Raw genomic sequence first — 22,658 nt, 5'->3', positions numbered from 1 at the left:
AGCACAAACGGTACTTCCTCTCCCCCCTTGACAACCCAGGTGTATACGATGCAGAGTGTGAATGCAAGGCTCATTACATCGGCAGGTCCATCAGATCTGTCAATGAAAGAATCCAACAGCACCTAGCAGATGCGAAAAAAGCCCAACCCACTACTGGTCTTGCTAAACATATCAAATACAATAGCCATAAAATTCAAAAGGTTCGAGTCAAACACACTGCCCACACGCTCATAGACACCAAAATCAAGGAAACACACGCCATAATGCACTTCCCGCACGAACTAAACATCGATAGCGGGCAAGCGCACCACACTTGGATTCCACTACTGCAGCAGTTATCACCCGGAAATAGCAGACGACGCACCAAGATGCACAGCGCACCTAACCTCAGCCAGAGAACTACGAACAAAAGACACACGCCAAGCAACAGCGCAGCAAGTTCCAACGAGGATGGTGGCAGTGGCCACTGAAATTAATCGAAAAAGAAGAAAAAACAGCTTCGCGGATAAAAGTGAGTACTAGTTTCTCCGTATTTATATACTACTCTCTTTTCCCAATTATGAATTACAGATTACGTTAAGGGTTTTTAGGTTAAATTCCAAATTAACTTTAAATCAAATAATAAACTCTCTTAATAACAGACAAAATAACTCAAGTTTCTCAAATTCAATTTTACCAAAACTTAAATTACAACAAAGTCATCATTACACTTTTCTTTATCTCATCTAAGAGATCTAAATACATGGAAGGGGAGGGGGACAAATTACGGATTCAGAAATGTAGGTGATATGAAGTAACGCTTGTTCACCTAAAGAAAGAGAAATGAGAGAAACCGGAAACTCCAAACTAATTACAATAAATAGAATGGAAGGAAGTTAACCTTCTTAAGTTCTGCTATTTTGTAAGTTTCCTATTTATGAGTTAGGTTACAGAGAAACTTAGTACAGTCAACTCTCGATTCAACGACCTTTCACAGTTCCCGGGAAAAGGGTCGTTATTTCGAAGGGGTCGTTATTGGAATATGCACCAATTTTCAGCTTAAAGGGAGCTGAAACGGACAGAAAGATGCCTAGGAGATGGTAACACCATTTATCCTGGTAGTTATACAACCTGTTATGCACAGGATGCGTGTTGTGAGAAGGAAAATAGAACATGAAAAAGTTTTCACAAACGAGAATTTATAATAATGTTACTTTGTTTCAATTGTGCACAGTCCTTGCTTTTCCAGTAAATTCTTACAATTCTAGTTCCTGAGAAACCCGTGTGCACTGAGACCAATGGAAAGGAAAACAATCTCTCGCTTATTGCAAGCGAAACTCGAAGAATCTTGACACCAGTCAGACTGGTGCCAGCAAAAGTCGGGAGATAATCGGGCAGAATGAATGTTGGATTTTATACAGGTTCACTGGAGCATTGTCTGTTACAAGATTAACTGGTAAGATTAGATCTCTCGGGAGAAACAACACAGGTTGTCTCTAGGTACCAGACAAAAAAAATAAAGGCAGGGCTGTAATTTTCGTTCTGGTTCGGCTGTGTAAAATACATCGTAAAAAAAGTCACTTTTCTTTGCTTCAACCAACTTCATTCTCCCTCCTTCCCCATTCAAGGGAGCAGTCCAAACTCCTTCCTTGACTTGCATTGTAATCCAGCGTGAAAAAGGAAACGTGCAACTTGCGATCTGTTTTCACCCAATGCGTATTCTAGGACACGTCATTAAACAGCGTGGCAGTCGATAATCATTCGGGTTTGGAATTGAATTTCACTTTAAACTGTATATTTAGTCCCGATTAGCCCATCAGCATAAAATGAACTGAAAACAAGCTTTATGAAATTGCGCATTTTCACATGTCAAAATGGTAGATCGTTATTTACTCTCATGTTAATCGATGATTGAATGTTGGATTTAGGAGTATTCTCGATGTCAAACACCCACCCCTCCAAACGTTTTCCCCTTGAATAATGTCTTTTTAATCGGTCTCAGCGACCATTCCTACATTGAACTCTTTTTTTCCCCCTCCACATGAATGGTTCTGAAAAAAAGCGGATGCAAATTAAATTAAAGATTTGCTTATCAGAAGGCGCAGAACATGAAGTTATTTTAACTCTTGTTTTCCTTTCTGGAGATCGAATTTCGTTATCGTCAAATCAAAACAGCTTTGCGAGATTCAAAACAATAACCTTTTTCTTCACGCTGGATGAGTCATCGCTGTTATCGGCAAGGGACAGCTTTGCAGATGCTAGACAAAACACTGGCGCCAGCTGCATCGTAAAAACAGAGAGACCTGCTGGAAGTTCGAGCAACAGGTGGCGGAAGAGAATAATCCCAGCATTTTAAAGATAACGCAACTGTCAAAGACGGAACTTTTAACAGTAGTGTAAGGAAGAAAGAAATGACCCTTGCTTTATGTTTTACCATGCAACAGACAATAATAGGGGCAATATTTCCTATGCAGACAACAGCATTAAAAAAAAAAAAAAAACAATTCTGCAATTATCAACATTGCCGTGCACACCAGTGGCGGAGAATGAGCTGGGGAAAGGGAGTTGGGTCACGTTTTTTTATTACTTGTTCTATGGTTTTTGTTCGTTTCAAGAATATATCCAGAACTGGTTGCCCCATTTTAGACGTCAAAGGAAAGGAAGAGGGGTGGGTCATTTTCCACCCTCGCCTGTAATCAGCCCGCATCAGCAAGAAAATCGGGGCTGAAACAATCTGCATCCCCCCCCCCCCCCCCCACGTTTGCTGACATGAAAAGTGGGAGAAGTCAGTCAGCCAACGGAACACTTTTTTGGCAGATATTACGACATCGACACAATTAGGAAAACGTATGAAGTGGGATTATGATGCACGTAAGATCGAAGTAAACTTTTATGGAAACCTGGATGACAACGCATTAAGCGGCTTGACGATCTTTAGTTCACCAATGTGGTTTTGATTATCTAAAAGTTTCGCTTTTTTATGAAGTGTTGCAGGGAACAAAGAACACTTTTTGAATGAAAGCTGTTACCGGAAGTTGTCGTCTACAAGGACGAGAGTTGCTCACTCACGGGAACCTGCTGAACTGTAGGTCAGAGCTGGACAGATGGGCCAGACTTCCAGGCGCCAATCATCTGTATTTTCGAACATTTGCGATCTTATCTCTCAAGGTGGTGTATTTATCGATGAAAGAGCTTGACCTGCCATACACATTGGCAAAGTCTGCAAGTCCAGCAGTCATTTCAGGCTGCTCCTCCCCCCCTCCTCCGCGAGTTTTAAGCAGCACTTAGGACAAGGAAACAAGTCAAGTCGATTTCAAATAACATCCAAGCACATTCGATTTTCTTTTCTCGCATATCCAAGACCAAGCCTGGCGCGTTGGGTAGCGGCCGTCGGGTGCGGTGTAACATTGGTGCGCTTGAGGGAGGGGAGGGCAGAGGTCAAGTGCTATTGGATATCACTCAAGCATGGTGTGGTGGTGTCTATTTTTAGGTCAGACCTAATTGTGAGCGGTAGAGCGCTCGTAAAGGGAATGAGTGGAGGAAAAAACAACGCATTTTTCGGCCGATTTCCTTCAATTTTTCAACTTTTTTTTTCCAAATTTTTCTAATTTTTTCTAAATTTTTCACGATTCCCGGGAAAAGGGTCGTTACTTCGAGAGGGTCGTTATACCCGGGGTCGTAGAATCGAGAGTTGACTGTATTCACATTTTCCATGAAGCTGTTTTTGAAACCGTGATTACTAAGTGTGTGTGAAATTATTTACTACCACATCTCTCATTTCCATAAATATGAATTTAAGTGTTTATGAACAGAGAATGGGATTTATATGTAGTAAAAATGTGCTAAATACATATTTACTTATTTTAACCAAAATGTGGAGTTAAATATGGAATTAAAATTGTAAAAATTTACCTTTATGAATAATATAAGACTATGCAAGCTACATAAAATACAATCTCAGCATTGTAACTATTACCATGACTGTCTTAAAGAGAAAGCAGTAGCAGTTCTCGCATGTGTGCCACAAAATCATTGCTTCTGGCACTCCTGTTGGGCACGCAACTGGTATTGAAGGTGGAGGTAGGAAAGGATTGTTCTACTTGGGAGACTCTTGCTGAAATAATGTTTGTAAAAACCAGGAGCCAATGCTTCACCCCTATGCTCTATTATTCACAATTGTAAATAAACAGGAATTTAAAGTGTTTGACAATAGCAAAATCAAACAGTTGGGATGTTTTTTTTTTAATATAGATATATATATATAGATGACAGAAATCTTGTAATTAACACAATTGGAGGGTATTTAAAAGGTTGTAAACTTTCATTTGTCTTACGTCACTTCACACTGTCAGATATTTGCAAGAAATTCAAATGTTGAGAAATGTTCTGAAATATGTAAAAATAACTAAAATATGAGTCAAAATCTAATATATGTACAAATATGGAAAATATAAACTGCATTTTTCGAGTCTACATGCCATGGTGCGCAAAGATAATACAAAATATAACTGATTTGAGCTTCATACATGAATATGTATTTACATATAAATCCGTTCCCTGTTCATAATTATTTCATGACAAAATGTGATAGTAAAATGCACTTTTCACCCTTTGAAACAATCTCAAATGAATGTTACAGTGTGTTTATGTTGGAAACAAATATCCCACCTATATCGTACAGAGTATATGTTCCAAGGTATTGAAAAGTTATATGCAGTTGTCAAAAGATTGATATAAAGCAGCATACTCTGTATACTATTAAGTAGGAATGGGCCAGATTAAGTGGTGCTTTATCAGTATCAGTCGATGTAGACATATTGGTGTATCAGTAAAATTACAGATTATTTTGCCAATCTGATATATCTACAATTGTCTTACAATTTAATGCAAAATTCTGTTATTTTGTTATAATTTTTAAGAATCTCCATTCCCTACTGTTGAAATGTCTAAATACGCATCTTTTGCACTGCTGCCACCTAGAAACACACATTTATTAACCCATCCGCATACCATTTAAATGCCAATTTTTTTGCCATAAATACCATTTAAATTTGGCTATCTCCCATGAAGGTTGCACAGCAAGACAAGATGTCTATTGTGAAAACTATCCAAGCAATTTATGTGAAAATTTTATATATTGAAGTGGAAGTATAGTAATAAGTATGCACATATGCAGTTTACTTGAAAGATAATTAGAAACTCACCTAATAATTTTGATCACACACATCTTTGTATTCAATTTCCATTCCTCAACCTTTTATATTTTTCCTGCCACAGCCACCTCTTCCTCACTTTCACTACATTCTTCAATTTCACTAACACAAAATGAACCCCCGTGTTCATCTCCACTTCCAAAATCCACATTTTCCTCTTCATCGCTATCGAAAAGCAACTTTTCAATCGCAGAATCTTCTACAACATTCTTATGCAACATGTTTGCAAGACGTAACAAATGAAGGTTTGTTTACATGAGAAATTACTGAACAAAACACGCTTGAAATGGTATGAAAAACTTAGCAGCACAAACATACACATCATAGATTCGAAAGATCATACAACCTCTGCCATCTATTGAATGATAAAGAAACTACGTGATGGGTTAAGGAGGTCAATGAACCAACCATTGAGGTTCTGCAAGGACCATTTGGAATTTTTAATCAGATTGGTAAAATATCAGTATCAGTAAATTTTATATCACTGTCGGCCATAATTTCATATCAGCCCATCCCTACTATCCCTACTATTACCCTACATGTCCATACTAATTTTAATTAGGATCCTCGTAGCAATTAAGATATAATTTACTTCTCAGGCCACCATCACACCTTGAGGAAGGCAATTTTCAAGGATCGCAAGGAAATAACCCACAGACCAATGAGAAGGCACCAATAATTGTAGATGAATCCGAAGAGGACAATGAATTAGAGGTGTAGTATATGTAATATATTTTGTATCTAAAGCTGGCCTCCGTGGCAGAGTGGTTAGCTACGATGCCAGGGGTCCCGGGTTCGAATCCTGACCTGGGCATGGATGTTCGTGAATGTCCATCCATCAATTTCATCATATCATCCCTCATCTTCGCAAGTTAGCCAAAAGTGGCACAAAAATCGAAGTAAAATAAACAAATCAATCAATCAATTTTGTATCTAAATTTCTTTAAATTGTTCAATATATGTACAGACATATATCTTCCTCAAGAACTAAAATACAAGGAAATCTAATTTCCCAAGACAGTTATGATTACTGCCAATTGTCTCTTTTTGATAGATTTAGTTTATCTTACTTCACTTTTCTGCCACTTTTGGCTAATTGCAAAGATTAGGATGAATGTAGATGAAGTGGATGAAGGGACAGTTGCAAACATATAGGGACAGTACAACTTGAGCTCCATGGAGGATTATCCTGGCCGTACGTCCAGGTGGCAGAGCCTTGCTAGTCTGCAAGATGCAGTGTGTCGTCAGAGAGGGTCACAATATTGAAAATTGGAAGAAAATATTTGAAATTTATCGTACAGAACTTTTAACTTCCTAACCCACTTACCTTTTTGTATGACAAATTTCAAATCTTTTCTTTCTTCTGGGCATTCATTGAATAACACTTGGTGTTGCCCTCTGACGTGACCAATGTTGCCAATAGCCGGCCCCCGTGACGGAGTGGTTAGCACATCACTCTATGATGCTAGGGGTCTTGGGTTCGAATCCCAGCCTGGGCATGGATGTTTGTGAGTGTCCATTCATCAATTTCATCATGTCATCTCTCATTTCCATCTTCGCAAATTAGCCCAAAGTGGCACAAAAAGCGAAGTCAAAAAAAGCAAATTAAAATCAAAGAATGTTGCCAATGCACCTCATAATTTTGAGGAAAACCACACTTTTTTTAATGAATATGCCATAATTAACCCATAAATCATCTGTAATGCATAAAATGCGTAAAAAATTATTGTTCTTTTATCAGCTTTATAAATGCACGCAGTGAACATCGAAACGCATCGAAAAGTTTTTGCAAGCAACTCCACAGCTGCTTTCTTTCTATCTATGTTTGTTTTTCCTCCCTTTCCGAACGTTCATGTAGAGCATCATTTTCTTGTTTAATGTTTAAAAAATTTCGTATAAGACAAAGTTAATTAATACCCAGTGTAAATTTCATGTGTCTTATCACTTTTTGTACAAATGTTACGTACGTTGAAAATCTGTTGTGTGACATTTTGGACACCCTGTACAATGCAAGCAATACATACATAGAAGAATAAATTTTAATTGTTTTAATTTTCACGGCAAGAATTGGTAGAAAGATTGAAAATGGTATCGGTATCGTCTCAGTCCTAATCATGACCATTCTCTTGCAGGAAGCCATGCGCCAGTCTCTTGCTGAGTGCAAAGAACAGGAGGAGAAGGAGCAGGCTGAATTACAAGAAGCTATCAAGCGAAGTATTGAGCAGCAGGAGAAGGATTTGGGGATCGGAACCAGCTGTGGCGATCTGTCGTTGAGTGGTGTAAGTATATCTGTGAGGATAATTTCAGAGAAAGCGATTACATGCTCATAGCTGTCTGCTTACCACATTTTGGAGGATGAAGTTACTGTATTCCTTCATAATAGTCTCCGGCCAAGTATAGCACATGTTGCCAAATTTGTGGCAATGCCATCACGGAATTATTTATCCATGTAACACCTATGGCCTGCACTATGGTCTTGAAGCAACATCACTGTACTGGAACTATAGCTTCCGAAAAAAGTCCTAGTCACAAGAAGAACTTACGTCCGGACTATAGGAGGTTGCTCAAGCAATTGCCCCAATTGTACATTCTTGAATTTACATTTTCCCCCATTCTCGTACACCCAATCTTGATGGTCCCAATGTAGCAAAATGTTATAAAGTTTTCCTCCATTTTACATTATTCCTTATTTTAAGTTTGTCAGCTATGTCAAAAACATAAAATCGAGGTTCCACTGTATTTGTGCAAGCAGTGAATTTCAACTGTACTTGGGCTATGAATTTAAATTTTATAACATCTTGCTTTAATTGTGATAGTGGAATTTAATCTTAACAGAAGAGTTAAAATATATTTGTAAATAGGATGATGGTTTTAAATGACTTGATAAAATTTGGGATCCATAATTAAAAATTCATAACATTTTCATTTAGAATTATAATAATAAAACAAATTGTTTGCTTTACAATGAAGTTATGTTTCAACAATGTAACATTATTGATCAGATTCATTGCTCAACTGCTCCTTTTTATTGTTGTTAAATTTATTCCATTGTTATAAAGGCCAACTGTACACAGATCCAACACAACACAACATGAAGCGAAGCGAGGCAACGCAACGCAACACTAAATGACACAATGTGACATGACACGACAAGTAATTTTGTTTGTTAGCTAAAATATGATAACAGATTTCGTCGATGTTCGCAGTAGATCTAGGCCAGTCTGTCTATTATAATTTGGGAAAAGGGTAACAATGCAGTATAAGAGTTTACACAGGGTGACTACTCACTGAGAATTCCTTGAATTGTGGTAAATGTGCATGAATTATTGGTTCCGGAAATTCTACGTGAATTCTGCATCCATAGATGTGAAAAATTGCAACTTTTGTTAATCCAAACCCCATTGAATTTATACATATTTATAAATGCCCAGAGGCAAGTTTTTCAGTTTGGCCTTTATTTTTATTGAGAAAGGAAAATAGAACAGAATTGTCTCAATCCGTTTACTTTGTTAGTGTCCTTTGCAGAACAATCTATCTGACAGACGGAAGATTATTGCAAGATACGATATATTTGAGTTGATTAAGTAAATTCGAATGGAAATTCTTGTACAATTAACAATTTTTCGTTGATTACAATACCCCATAACATTTGTGACTTGTTTGTTTGTATACGTATTTTGAGTCTGAAAATGTGAAATTGCAAATGTAAACTCCGCAGCTTATATTAAATATTTAAAATATAGTAGGAGTGCTATCCAGAAAGTAGCTTACGTTTTGGTGGAGTGGGGTGGGGCAAACACCGCCATCTTGGTGTCAGAGCGTCCCCTCACTCAGTATGCATCCAGCTGTGGTAGCGTGTGGTTTGTGTTGCTTCTGCTGTGTTCACTGTGAATGTTTAAAATGTGTGCTGCAATCGAAAATCCCGCAAGTTGTGAAGTGAGGTGAGTGATTAGGGTTTTGTTGGTGAAAAACCACAAACGAATTGAAATTCATCGGCAACTTTGTGAGGTGTAGAAACGATGTAATGATTGAAGGCGGAGTGAGGCAGTGGTGCAATATGTTTAAAAATGGGCACATGAATGTGCACGATGTAGAGCGAAGTGGCTGACCGAGCATTGTGACTGATGAACTGGTGGTGAGAATCAATGCAAAGATTCGTGAAAACTGCCGCTTCTCAATTATGGAGCTCTCGCTTAGTGCGGCCATTTTTAAACATATTGCACCACTGCCTCACTCAGACTTCACCCATTACGTCTTTCCGTACACCTCAGAAAGTTGCCGATGAATTTCAATTAGTTTGTGGTTTTTCGTCAGCAAGAATCTAATCACTGACCGCACTTCACAACTCGCGGGATTTTCGATTGCAGCACACATTTTAAACATTCACAGTGAACACAGCAGAAGCAACACAAACCACACGCTACCACAGCTGGATGCGTATTGAGTGAGGGGATGCTCTGACACCAAGATGGCGGCATTAGCAATGCCCCTCGCTCCACTCAACCAAAACGTAAGTTACTTTCTGGATAGCCCTCGTATATACCATTTTATTGTATTGAATTAGAATGACACAGACTCTAAATATTGTTGATATATTTGTGTGTGCTTGCATGTAGGTGGTGACAAGTGGTAATATGTAAGGTTAAAACATCTACTTGTACCTTTGAATATTTGGAAAGTTCACCTTGAACTGGGAATTATACTTGGAATTTTATCCTGGTCCTAGAGTGGCGATTTTGTTACAGCAGAATGAGTATGATGTGTATGTTGAATTAATCAGTTGATTAGTTTTGAATTGAAAATTGTATATGTATATACTGCTACTTCCCTTACACTGCTGTGATGTTTATTGCGTGGACCACAGGAGCTATTGAAATAGGATTTTTTGCCTCCATTTCCAGTCTACGAGGTTTGGCTAGAAAAAAACCGGATTGATGTTGCTATTAGCAAACAACGAATGCGCGAAGGTTGAGCAATGCATGATTCTATACTACCATACCCTGCCTACAGAATGACTAATTGCCCTGGGTGCAGGCCTCTCAGTTTCGCTGTGGCACTTGGACAAAGCGGAACGTGCGTCTGTGCTCTGTCGGAAAAATGCTGAGTATTAAAATGGAACAGCGTGTCAATATGAAGTTCCTTTACAAACTGGGGAAATCCGCAACAGAAGCGTACGGCATGTTAAAATCTGTGTACGGGGATGAGTGTTTATCACGCACACAAGTGTTTGAGTGGTTTAAACGGTTTAAAGAAGGACAGGAAATGATCCAAGACAACCCACGTTCAGGACGACCATGCACGTCGAAAACGGAAACAAACATTCAAAAAGTGAGTGATGTGATTCGAAAAGATCGTCGATTGACCATTAGAGCAGTTGCTGAAATCACAGGAATAGACAAAGAAAGTGTTCGACAAATTTTACACGAGAATTTGAACATGAGTAAAGTGTGTTCAAAACTCGTGCCAAGGAACCTCACACTGGAACAGAAGGAAGCTCGAGTGAACATTTGTACGGACACTTTGAAGAACATTGAAACAGACCCTACATTCTTAGAGAGAGTGATAACCTGTGATGAATCGTGTTTTTTCACGTACGACCCTGCCACAAAGCGCCAACCAATGCATTGGAAGACCCCGAGTTCGCCACGTCACAAGAAAGCTCGCATGAGCAAGTCCAAATTCAAAGCCATGATGATTGTCTTTTTCGACATTCGAGGCATTGTGTACGTTCATTGGGTACCCGAGGGTCAAACTGTAAACCAACATCATTACATTAATCTGCTGAAAACCCTTCGTGAGCGAATAAGAAGACGACGACCTGATTTGTGGCAACGGAAGTCATGGATTCTGCACCAAGACAATGCTCCTGTCCATACGGCCCTGTCAGTGAAGACATTTTTGGCTAAATATGGCATCCCAGTGTTAGAACATCCACCGTATTCGCCGGACCTTGCTCCCTGTGACTTCTTTTTATTCCCCAGAGTGAAGTCCGCCCTAAAAGGAACCAGATTTGAGACAGTAGAAGCTGTGCAAAGAAAAGCGACGGATGTAATGAACATGATCTCCGAAAATGACTGGCAACACTGCTTCCAGCAATGGAAAATTCGTATGGAGCGGTGTACAGATCGTGCAGGGGAGTACTTTGAAGGAGATAAAGTTCCTGTTGTACAAAATGCCGAATAAAAGATTTCATAGCATCAGTCCGTTTTTTTTCTAGCCAAACCTCATATATAGTATTTAGACGTCTGAGGCTGAAGTGAATAGATTTGTGCATGCGCAGATCATTTTGTTGCAAATCGTCACAATGTGACTCGAATCAACTGTTTTGTCCAGTGTATGGCTGCCCATAAGACAGTATAGTATGTCTTCCCTGAGACGGTTTGCAGCAAGAATGACTTGTGTCAGATCCGGTGTGTGACTGGCCTAATCAAACTAAGAATAAATGTCTGATCAATGAAGCATGTGTTCTTCCGAAGCGTTACATTAAAAGTTGCTTTTATGTAAGATGTGATCTCTTCTGTCGTTGATTATGGTTCTTGCAGGCATATAAACACAGGGTGGCTACTCACCTTGAATTCCGGGAATTATGCATGAATTCTGCTTGAATTTTTCCCAGTAGACGTGAAAAATTGCAACTTTTATTAATCCAAATGTCATTATTGAATTTATTACATATTTATTAATGCCCCGGAGCAAGGAAAAGAGAAGAAAGCTGCCTGGAAAATAAAACAGAATTCTCTCAATCCGCTTGCTTTGTTAGTGTCCTTTGCAGAACAATTTATCTGACGAACGTAAGATTATTACAAGATATCTTGAACTTTTACGTAGATTATTACATCCCGTAATATTTGTGACTTGTGTTTGTAGATGTATTTCTAGTCTGAGTATGCGAAATGGCAAATGAAAACTCTGCAATAAAATATATATACCGTTCAATTGAATTGAATTATAATTTTTGGATACATTGGAATCGCAACGATGTTTTATATTGTTAATATATTGTCTTGTGTGTGGGAGGGGGTGGGGGTGGTGACAGGCAGTAATATGTAAGGTTGAAATGAAGAAAACCCGTGCTTCTACCCTTGAAATTTTGCAAAGTTCACCTTGAAAACTGGGAATTGTACTTGAATTTTATCATGGTCGTAGAGTAGCCAACCTGGTATTGTTTCAGGAGAATACCCACTCCCTTCATCGGACATGGAAAAGGAGCAGTTATGCATTGTTATGTACTTGTAAGAACTGTAAACTACAAGACATGTCAGGAAAAAAAAGATACAACAGATATATATCTGAGGGAAAATATGTAAGACATTAGTTGTCAACACTAACAGTAACCTTGATCCTGGTCCTTTGTTGACAATGAACGTCCACTGGACATTCGCTTTTTGCCTGGAGAAACCGTATTACAACCTGCACTTCGTATTTGGCAGGATTCTTTATCGCCGGAGCTATTTCCAGCACGTGTGACTCTCACAACACTCAGCGCAGCATTGCGAATGAATGCTACTGGAAAGAATAAGATAAAGATTACTGTCAGTCTTGTCAACTTATGTCTTGCATATTTTCCCTAAGATATACATATATCAGTTGTATATTTACTTTCCTGACACGTCTCGTAAATCCAATACGTACATACAAGAAAAATTATTGTTGTGTAACATTTTTGTTAGAACTCGATAAAGACTTAAATTCTTATTTGTATTTAGGTTGCCAACGAAGACGATAATATGGAGGATGTGTCAACAAGTTCTGATTATTCATACAGACTGATCAGTATAGTTAGTCATTATGGAGCATCTCTTAGCTCAGGTGTGTATATCTGAAAATATGGTAAGGAACATAGGGGGTGTGATATTTATGTGAGCTCACGTCCAACGTGGATGTACCCAATCCTACTGTAAAAATTTACTATTTTAAATTAGAATGATAAACTATAATAGTGAGCCATCAAATAAAATACAAAAATACAAAATTCTGGAATTTTCACTCGGTGATTAAATATACAGTGTCTAAAATGTTGCCAAAGGTTTGGCATAGAGATATGCCGAAGACTATTACTGATGCATGAATATCTGCATAAATTGACATATCGGCATCAGTATCGCCATCGGCAAAAATCGATATTTAAATCTGTACCGATAATACTAGAATTTTACCTTCTATTAAGTTTTATATTTTAATTTTGTAAGATTTATTGAGAATTAGGTTATGGATCTTAATCACTGTAGAGTTTTTGTTTTAAAATTAATGCAAACTCTCATTCAGAGGATCAACCTACCTCAAAATCAGAAATTGAACAGTACATTTCTGAACCAACTATTCCATGTGACTAGGATCTGTTGTTGTATTGCAAATTCAAAAATGAGTATCCAAACCTGAAGCAAGGCACGAGAAAATACTTGGGCATACCTGCTGCATCAGTATTCTGTGAACAAGTGTTCAGTGTTGCTGGACAGATTTGCAATAAAAGATGAAGTAGGTTACTACCAGAAGTGTTTCAAAAACTTGTGTTTCTGAAGTTGAATCTGCCAGCATTAAATTTACAATATTAAGAACAAGAACTCATTTTTCATTTCAAACAACTGCTTATGTACTTATGTTAGATATCTGAGAACTGGGGACTTGCAGTTTAAAGTGGGATCCGAACAACTTGTGCCTCAACCTTGCATCAAACCCGGGACCCCTTGATTACAAGGATGCAACATTACCACTATGCTATCCATCAAAGAAAGAAAAACGAAAACTGTCCCACAACTTGTCAAGACATGGGCTGTTCCATTTGGAACAAAGAAAAGTAGGAGAAAGGTTTGTTCCACTTTCTGATAGGGGAGGAAGTGTGATAATTTACATTGACATTTCCTAATATTTTAAAAATTATTTTCTCGAAAATGATACGAAGTCCCAAAGTTTTTTCATTTCCTGGTGTTAGTACATATATTCACCTACAAGTTGGCATACTTAGTGTATTTTTACCTTGATGCTGTTTTGAGATAGGCCTAATTCTAAAGATGCATATTTCGATCGACGAACATTGGCACAGTGGGTTGGATCCCACTTTAAATTGTAGATCCAGACCCGTTTAGCCTTTCTGTGCATAAAGTTGGCTTAAAACAATAAATCAAATTGAAATCCAAGGCTAAATTAATCTCTTGTGGATAATTGTTGAAAACTTTCCAAGTGCTTACTGATCTTGAAACTGTGCCAATTTTGAATCATTGTTCTCATGTTCTCAGTCAATTGTTTGCTAATGTAGATGTAACACTTTGTGAATATACTGTATTAATGCATGTAAAATTTGCTTCTTTTAGGGCATTATGTAGCAGATGTGTTCAACTGGAAGGAAAAGAACTGGTACCATTATGATGATGAAGTGGTCTCAAGCAGATCCGAAGACGAAGTGCTGGGTGAATCTGCACAGAGGAATGGATATATCTTTTTTTATATAAACCAGTAAGAATTTTTCTAATTTCTCTTTTCGTATCGGTACAGGTGTCAGTATTCAACGTTACATTGGTTGGTCCAGTCTTACAGTTATGCTGAGCCGGTGTGGTGGTGAGCACTTTAGGAGACAGACTTTCGATCTCCACTGAATTTTCTAGGTTCGAGTCCCAGCCTGGACATGTGTGTTGTTTTGTGTCGCTTCATCAGTTCACAGTAGATGAAAGCACCACTCATAAGTGGATGTACCCAGACCTTCAATTACCTTAAATTCCTTGCATCACTTTTTTTTTAACGCTCAGTATCTTGAGAACCAGTAGACAGATATTAACTACTTTTTTCTTTGAAGTGAAGCTAAATGACGAAATATTCCAAAAATGTAGTTTCACATATTATAGCCAGATATTTACAGTGAATAGAACATCAAGATTTAGGTACAACATATTTCCGGTATATAAAATGGAATTTTAGTGTTAAAATGGTGAATAAAACCCTAAATTTGATTTGAAAACTATACTTATTACACAAAATAAACATTTTCCCTTCTAATAGCACAAGTTATCAGAGTATTAAATTTATTCCTGTGTAAAGGAGTCTTATGTTTGCTTCTCAAATATTTACAGCAGAATTAACCAATCAGTAAGTAAACTCTAATTTTCAGATTTAAGAGTTTCTTTTGCATTTTACAGTTCATTTTGCATCATTTCGTGACAAAACCTCGGAGTAAAATGCATCTCACACCTTTCAAAAACATGAAAAATGTACATTAGAGTGTGTTATTCCACATTTCGTGTTTTCTTCAAAAATTGAAATACGAATGCCTCTACATGTAAGGGATTCAAGTATTCTTAGTTTTGTAAACATTTAGAAGGATAAAGTTACAAATATGAATTGGATTTACTTAAAATTGGGCTGTTTTATCACAAAACATGTTCAATAACATTCATAAGCTTTAATTTAAGGTATGAAACATGACATTTAGTTGAAAATTAATATAATATCATCTGTTAAATTGTTAGTACATGTAGCACATTTCGTTGTACTGTAGTAAATATATTTTATGTAAAGAACTGTGCAAATCAGTAGAAGACCAGATTTTAAGCTCAGTTTTTTGTAAACTGAACGTGAACAATTTAATTAATGCACAATGAGGAAACATTTTAAATATGATGTGAAACTTATTTTTTGCTCTTGTTTAATACAGATACATGTAAATTATGCCAAAACATTGAGTAAAGAAAGTTATAATTTGATTAGCTTGCAGTAAATTTTGCATCTTATTAGTACTTACCAAGAAAATTAAACCATAACGTGTATTGTTTCATTAGCCATTTTGTTTTCTCTTTCCAGAAAGCTATTTGATCATCTGCAGAGTGGGGATACGTGAAAAGGCTGATATGTTGTTTCTTTTGGCTTATTGCAAGAACTGAAAGAAGATATTGCTAGTTTGTGGTGAGCCATAGAACAGAAGAGGCTGTATTCCGTACAGCATTTCATTTTGGTTATGTTAACCAATAAGAAACATAATTAATTGTGTGATGTGATATTCCTTTGGTTAGAAGATTTTTTATTAATATTTAATGTAGAAAAGAACAGAAATGCCTTAAACTTTTGTAAAAATATATATTCTTTTTAAGATGATTCTTTGTTGCCTTATATTTCTTTGTAAATATATTTCTGTACTCCTTTCCCTTAATTCTTGGATTAAAGTTCTTCGTAAATATCCACATTACTGCTGTATAAAATATGGTGAAATATCCAAAGGTCTGTGTACATATGAACAATATCTCTTTTCTTTGTCCAACGTTTTGTTCATTTATACATTGTCTCCCAAATGGAAGAAGAAGAAAATTTAAATAAAAATAAAGTCATTCAGCATGCCCCTGTGCCTACCACAATAGACTAAGTGAATGAAAAAATGTAGTATGTAGCAGTGGAACATTCCTACAACCATGAAAAGTTTCGTTGGAAAGAGATTGATGCTTTTTAGGGGGAAGAAACATTGTATGAGAGCAGCAGTGTGTTGCCAGGTTATAGATAGAATTTCTGGAATTTTCGCTTCTAGCAGTGCCCCTATAGATGCTGGATGAATCAAATTCAAAGGAAAACACGACAAAAGAACACTATTTGAGGATATGTAATGCTCATGACCCAACATTGAAAAAAAGAAAAAGATAGAATATTATGTAACATTTCCGAATGCTGTAATTTCTAAAATTGTGCCTTTTGCCCTCAAGTTCCCACACATTAAAGGTATTATTTTTGTCTCATTATTACATGTAAAAGTGAAATATATCAGATAAAGGCATTGGTTGAGGAGTTAGAGCCCCTTTTTGTAAAATCTTGCCCACAATACCAAGAGGGAAACAAAGAACTTTTTCAAATGTCACTTGTTAATAATAGTAACAATGGATATATTGTTTTGTAATTCGAGTATTTCATACCTTCACATGTATACTAAGGAACAAAAAAGACCGAACTGAAATATCATGTGTAGTTTTCAAGAAATGGTGGTTAACTCTGCGTTGGTTCACGCACAGTCTCTCGTTCCAGGTGTGTGGTTTTGACGTTGCCATTTATTAACGATTATTTTGTCAACACCCTCCATATGTCTAGCTGAGTTTCTCATGTTCCTCTTTTACACCACAACTCATTTTTCAGTGCTAGACAAATCCTCGAGCCATTAGGGGAATTCATTGAAGCGCCCGGTCTCGGAGTCAGTGCTTGACCGTCGGCGTAACTAGTTTTTTCTGAAAATCCGGTTTGCTGTTCTGTATCTCTCTTGTTTATTTGTGTTGTAAACATTGATACTTCTACAATAACTGAACAACTGTTGTAATAAGGTGGACATAAAGGAAAAAGAACTGATTGAACTGCTATTTCTGGAAATTTCGAGGGGAAGTGACTCAACACATGGACAGTTTGATTCAGATGATCATTGAGATCCAGCAGCGCAACATTTGCAAGAATTCCGTGAAAAATGATAAAGATTTTCAATCAGCAATTATTTTATTTGCGAAAGATACATTTTAAAATTGTCTCCCCAATGGCGCAGTGGTAACTTAATCGCAGTGTAATCGGAAGGTCCCAGGTTCGATATCGGTGAAGGAACATAGTGGTTTTACTCACTTTGAACTGTAGGTCCAGTCCTGATTAGCTTTTCTGTGCATAGAATGGACTTTTAAAAAAAAAAAAAAAAATTCAAATTTTAAGTTCGGATATGTAACATTGAAATTTTTAACATGTGGATTATTAGTTATTTTGTTCTGTGTATTTAATTTATTAACTAAAATGCACATTTTATAGTTTTATAGAATCTCAATTGCTTGTAAAAAGATCTAATCGTAATAATTGAGGAATTGGCATTTTAAACCATTAATTTACCTTCTTTTAAAAACCTGGTCTCTGAGACCGTGTGAGACCATCGACTTAACTTTTTGCATGCAACCCACGAAGTGTTAATTGATGCCACATGGTGCTGGGATATACAGTGGAACCCCCATTTTACGTTCCCGGATTTTACATCTTCTAGCATTGTACATTTAATCTTGATGGTCCAACATAGTAAAATGCACGGGTGTGCAGGATCCTGAAAAGTCGGGACCGGGATCGGGAAATAACTTCCCGACTTTTTGGGAAATACCGAATGGACATTTTAAAAAAATGTTAATTCTAGACGTTTTCTGCATTGCAAGTGTCTGGAACTTATCGGAAATTGTTTGTTTTTATTCCAGAAATGCAAAAACAATCACTTAAGTTGAAAATGGCATGTAGAATTCGAGATTTCAAGAGCTTCGGTAAATTTCGAAAATTTCAGACTTCGTTGGGAAATGGCGAATTTTTCCCATCCCGAATGTTGGGATTAAAAAAAATTTCCCGTCCCGACCAAAAAAATTCTGTCCCGCACACCCCTAGTAAAATGTTCATAAATGTTCCTCGAATTTACATTTTTCAATATTTTAAGATTTTTTAGCTTGGTCCCCTGAAAATGTAAAATCAAGGTTCCACTGTATTATAGCCTATCAAGCGACTGAAGGTTAACAAAATGGCAATAGAGCCTAGGAAGTGCAAATTTAAAACCTTATAGAAAAAAAGGATAGAAAATGTGCATCAGCACATTGGTATAATATCCAACATATCGCCCAGTTCACTTTGCTTATCAGGGAGGATATGAGAGACATTAGTACTTACGAGGGCGTAAGTCTGAGTAGCGTACAGTTTTCTTTTTACAGGGGTTTAACTGAGTGAAGTTGTGTCAATGTGCCAGAATGGAGAAAACTGAGGTGAGAGCGGTGATCAAATATTTTGTGAAGAAGAAGTGGACGGTATCCAAAATTCATGAGGACTTGGTGGATACACTAGGGGACAGTACTCCTTCATACAGTATGGTGAAGAGATGGTGTCGTGAGTTTAATTGTGGGAGAGAGTCGTGTGAGGATGAATATGCAGGTGGAGCACCAAAAACTGTCATGACGACAGAAAACATTAACAAAGTCCACGATATCGTGCTGAAGGATCGTCGAGTCACTATCCGTCATGTTGCTGAGATGTGTGGCCTGTCATATGGCACTGTGCAAGACATAATAACCCAGAAATTGCAAATGAAAAAAATTGCTGCAAGATGGGTCCCTCGAAACCTCACCCCACATCAGAAGCTCACCCGAGTGCTCATCAGTCAAGAACTTCTTGACAACTTTCGTGCTGATATAGACGATTTCCTTCCCCGATTTGTAACTATGGATGAAACATGGGTCTATCACTTCGACCCAGAAACAAAATCACAAAGCATGGAGTGGAAACACCCACATTCTCCACCAAGAAGAAGTTCAAGGTGCAAACGTCAGCAAAAAAAGTTAATGGCCTCAATTTTCTGGGACTGCAAGCGTGTCCTACTTGTGGACTATCTACAAAGATGGCAAACCATCACTGGCACATACTACAGTGACCTAATCAAGAAATTACGTGATTCCATCAAGAAAAAGAGGCGTGGGATGTTGACCCGTGGTGTGCTCCTTCACCAGGACAATGCACCTGTCCACACCTCACGCATTGCGAGGGCCGCTATCGCAGATGCATCGTTCCAATTGTTGCCCCACCCACCTTATTCCCTAGATTTGGCCCCCAGTGATTTCCATTTGTTCAAACATTTGAAGAGTGACATTTGTGGGCAAAAATTTTCTGATGATTCTGAGGTGATAAGGGCTGTGGACTCATGGTTGGAGAACCAGTCGGAAGAATTTTTTTTGCAAGGTATCCAGGTGTTGGAGCACCGATGGGAAAAGTGCTTTGGAGTTGCAGGGGAGTATGTTGAAAAATAATAAAAAAATTGAAACCCTATTGCCGCTCTTTCTATGTTAGGGTCAGAGCAACCTGATCGCCCCTCGTACATGTTTAAGATATGATGAGAATATTAAAATGAATATGCAAAGGGTAAGAATTATAGAGAATTGTTTCTAAGGAAGACTAAAATTGTTCAGTTTCAGAAATAAAGTGTTCTTTTTGCATTTTTATGTAGGTCTGCCTGCATGTGGATATAGGGTGTCCATCACCTGGGAATTTATGAGTGAATTTTCTTCAAGGCTGTGAAAAATGACCATATTTTAATTGAAAATGCACATTGCCCTTTTTCCCTAGGTGTCACCTCCTAGCTTCATTGAAGGTAGTATATATCTTGTGGAGACATATAGTCTTGAGAGGTGGACAACAGAACAGGAAGACAATAGCTATTTATTATTCCCTTAATGAGCAATTATTGGATGTTTCAGTGGTATTTGGATGATACTACTAGTCATGCCAAAAATATTGAGTCCGTACTCAGTTTACGTGCATATAACATAAGAGGAGAAAAGTCTAATATAACTCATTGGAGTTTCCAAGTATCAATTTAGTCATCACTACTTTCTTACTATAATGAAAATTTCACAAAAAGTGTCATATTTTTATTCCATTTTGAACACCATACAGTTCACAATCATCTCTAGATATAATATCGAGATGATGTATGTTTGAAGGTGGACAATTTGGCATTTCTGTGGAAAACATTAAAAATTGAAATTTTAGGGAAACGTTCAAACTTTAAATTCATTCATTTTTATTGCTTTTTCCAACTTTTATGCGAAAATATTTTTTTCAGTATTTTTTTTTGCACATTTAAACAGCCAGATTGAGTTTTGAGTTGTCCACTTTGTACACAGATAGGCTAATTGTGACTGGACTTGCCGTTTGATCTGAACCACTCTCTCTTGTACTGGGTCCCTTTTTTAAACATAAAATATAGCCACCCAATATATGACACTCACATTCACATACTAATGTTAACATAATATGCCACTGTATTCTAGAGCTTTGCCCTCACACACCAATGGAGGATCATATAATAAACAAAAGGTAAAGTCATCCTCTGCATAATAAGCCATGCCACGAAGTTAATGTAGGAACTTGTACATACACTACCTTGTTTTCCAGGCCTGTAGCCAGAATTTTATTGGGTGGGGGGGTAATCTTTTATCAGCAGCAACAATCTAAAAAGAGGCTGGATTATTACAAACCAACAAAACATTTGTATGATTTCGGGGGCCATGACTACGTGCCTGTTCTTTGATGATTTCTTCATTATTACTCTAACTGAAATAAAGATATAGATGGGATTGTGGAGCTGTAAACAAGGGGTGCTTAAACAACATCCCACAACACTGTAGGCCTTACCGATTTCATTTCGTGTGAATACTTGCTTTCCCAGGTGACCATAGGCATGCGCAGACCCTCTGATTATGGGGGGGGGAAGCCTTGATGAAAGTTCAGTCGGGGAAAAATCCTAATTTTGTCGCACTGTTTGTGTTATTGCCTCTATAAGTGTGTATATATACACCCCTCCCCCCACACAAATATAGGCTATATATACATAATCGGTGGCTCAGAAGTGTGGGGCGTTACCCCCACACCCCTTCATGGCATGGTGCTAAGCATAGAGGACCACTTTACCTTTTTATATACATAATCAATTCATCTGCCCAATAACAGACCAACAGCAAAAATCATATAATTTCTCTCTGAAATGCGTGCGCTACTTTTTCTCCAAACAGTTGTTCATGCATAGATTTAAATAATTGTTCATGCATTTAAGAGAAAACCGTTTAGCAGCAGTATTTCTCTCTCCCTGGTAATTTACAATGCATTATAGACAAAAAATTGCGAGCAAGAAAATATTCAGATCCAAATTTTTGCAAGATGAAAACAATATTGATTTAATATGGTGCCAAAAATTTCATGGAGCCCCATGCAATTCTGTTTTACATTTTTTATTTAGATCTTCGGCGTTTAGAAGTTGACAAGACTGCAAGAAAGAAGATACTGCGAGCGAAGCTAGCAAGAAAGTTTTGCAAAATGTTTATTAAAGTTTGAAATCGATTGTGCAATTCCATCTCTGTGCCCCCCATGCAGGTGCTCTTGGCCATCTGAAGAAATAATGCAAGATAGACATGAAAATTAATTCCATCTTGAGTATACCTTTTTGTCCTGCTATTCTGCTAGTCTTGCTTTCCTTTACTTCCATGTTTGCCCCCTAAAATTGATTTCCGTCCAAGGTTGGGGGACAATGCCCCCTGCCCCTTCTGTTTACCACCACCCCCTTCGCCCGTAGTTGCTTTGAAATTTCATCGGCTTGAAAATACTTAATTTTCTTTAAGAGTATAATATCGTTTAATAACGGCGATAAGATTCCTCTATCCTAAATTTCTAGGTGAAAATATAAAAATATTTAGGGGCATGGAAGTCTGGAAGGGGGCAAGGATGGCCATATCTCCCACTTAGAAAATGAATGTCAAACTAAAAGTACATTTTCACAAGTATAATTTGATTTCAGTCCTAATAATTTACATTAATTATTATAATGGGGATGCAGGAATGCGATAATTTCAAAATCGAGAAGTATCTTTTGAGGGAGAAACACTATTATCGGGGTAATATGATGCATGGTAAAATACCATGCTTGTCCCTTCGTGGATAAAATCTGCGGACGTCCATGATTAG

The 22,658-nt window shown here is 37.5% G+C and overlaps 1 protein-coding gene across 2 annotated transcripts in view; it reads left to right on the top strand.

The window, feature by feature from the left end:
* The window catches only part of LOC145979540 (ubiquitin carboxyl-terminal hydrolase 37-like), a 59,844-nt gene extending 43,573 nt beyond the window's left edge, over nucleotides 1-16,271 (top strand). For both annotated transcript variants that reach the window (XM_083112508.1, XM_083112507.1), the window contains 5 exons: nucleotides 5,792-5,906; nucleotides 7,325-7,471; nucleotides 12,899-13,001; nucleotides 14,501-14,642; nucleotides 15,981-16,271. In XM_083112508.1, coding sequence (XP_082968634.1) covers nucleotides 5,792-5,906; nucleotides 7,325-7,471; nucleotides 12,899-13,001; nucleotides 14,501-14,642; nucleotides 15,981-16,017 — 544 coding nt within the window. In that variant the 3' untranslated portion in view covers nucleotides 16,018-16,271. The remainder of the gene's footprint in view (nucleotides 1-5,791; nucleotides 5,907-7,324; nucleotides 7,472-12,898; nucleotides 13,002-14,500; nucleotides 14,643-15,980) is intronic.
* The last annotated feature ends 6,387 nt before the right edge of the window (nucleotides 16,272-22,658 follow it).

The sequence above is a fragment of the Lepisma saccharinum genome, chromosome 26 (genome assembly GCF_977018435.1).
Source record: "Lepisma saccharinum chromosome 26, izLepSacc3.1, whole genome shotgun sequence".
NCBI lineage: Eukaryota > Metazoa > Arthropoda > Insecta > Zygentoma > Lepismatidae > Lepisma > Lepisma saccharinum.
The sequence above is the reverse complement of the archived record's forward strand: the minus strand, read 5'-3'. Positions and strand labels throughout refer to the sequence as shown.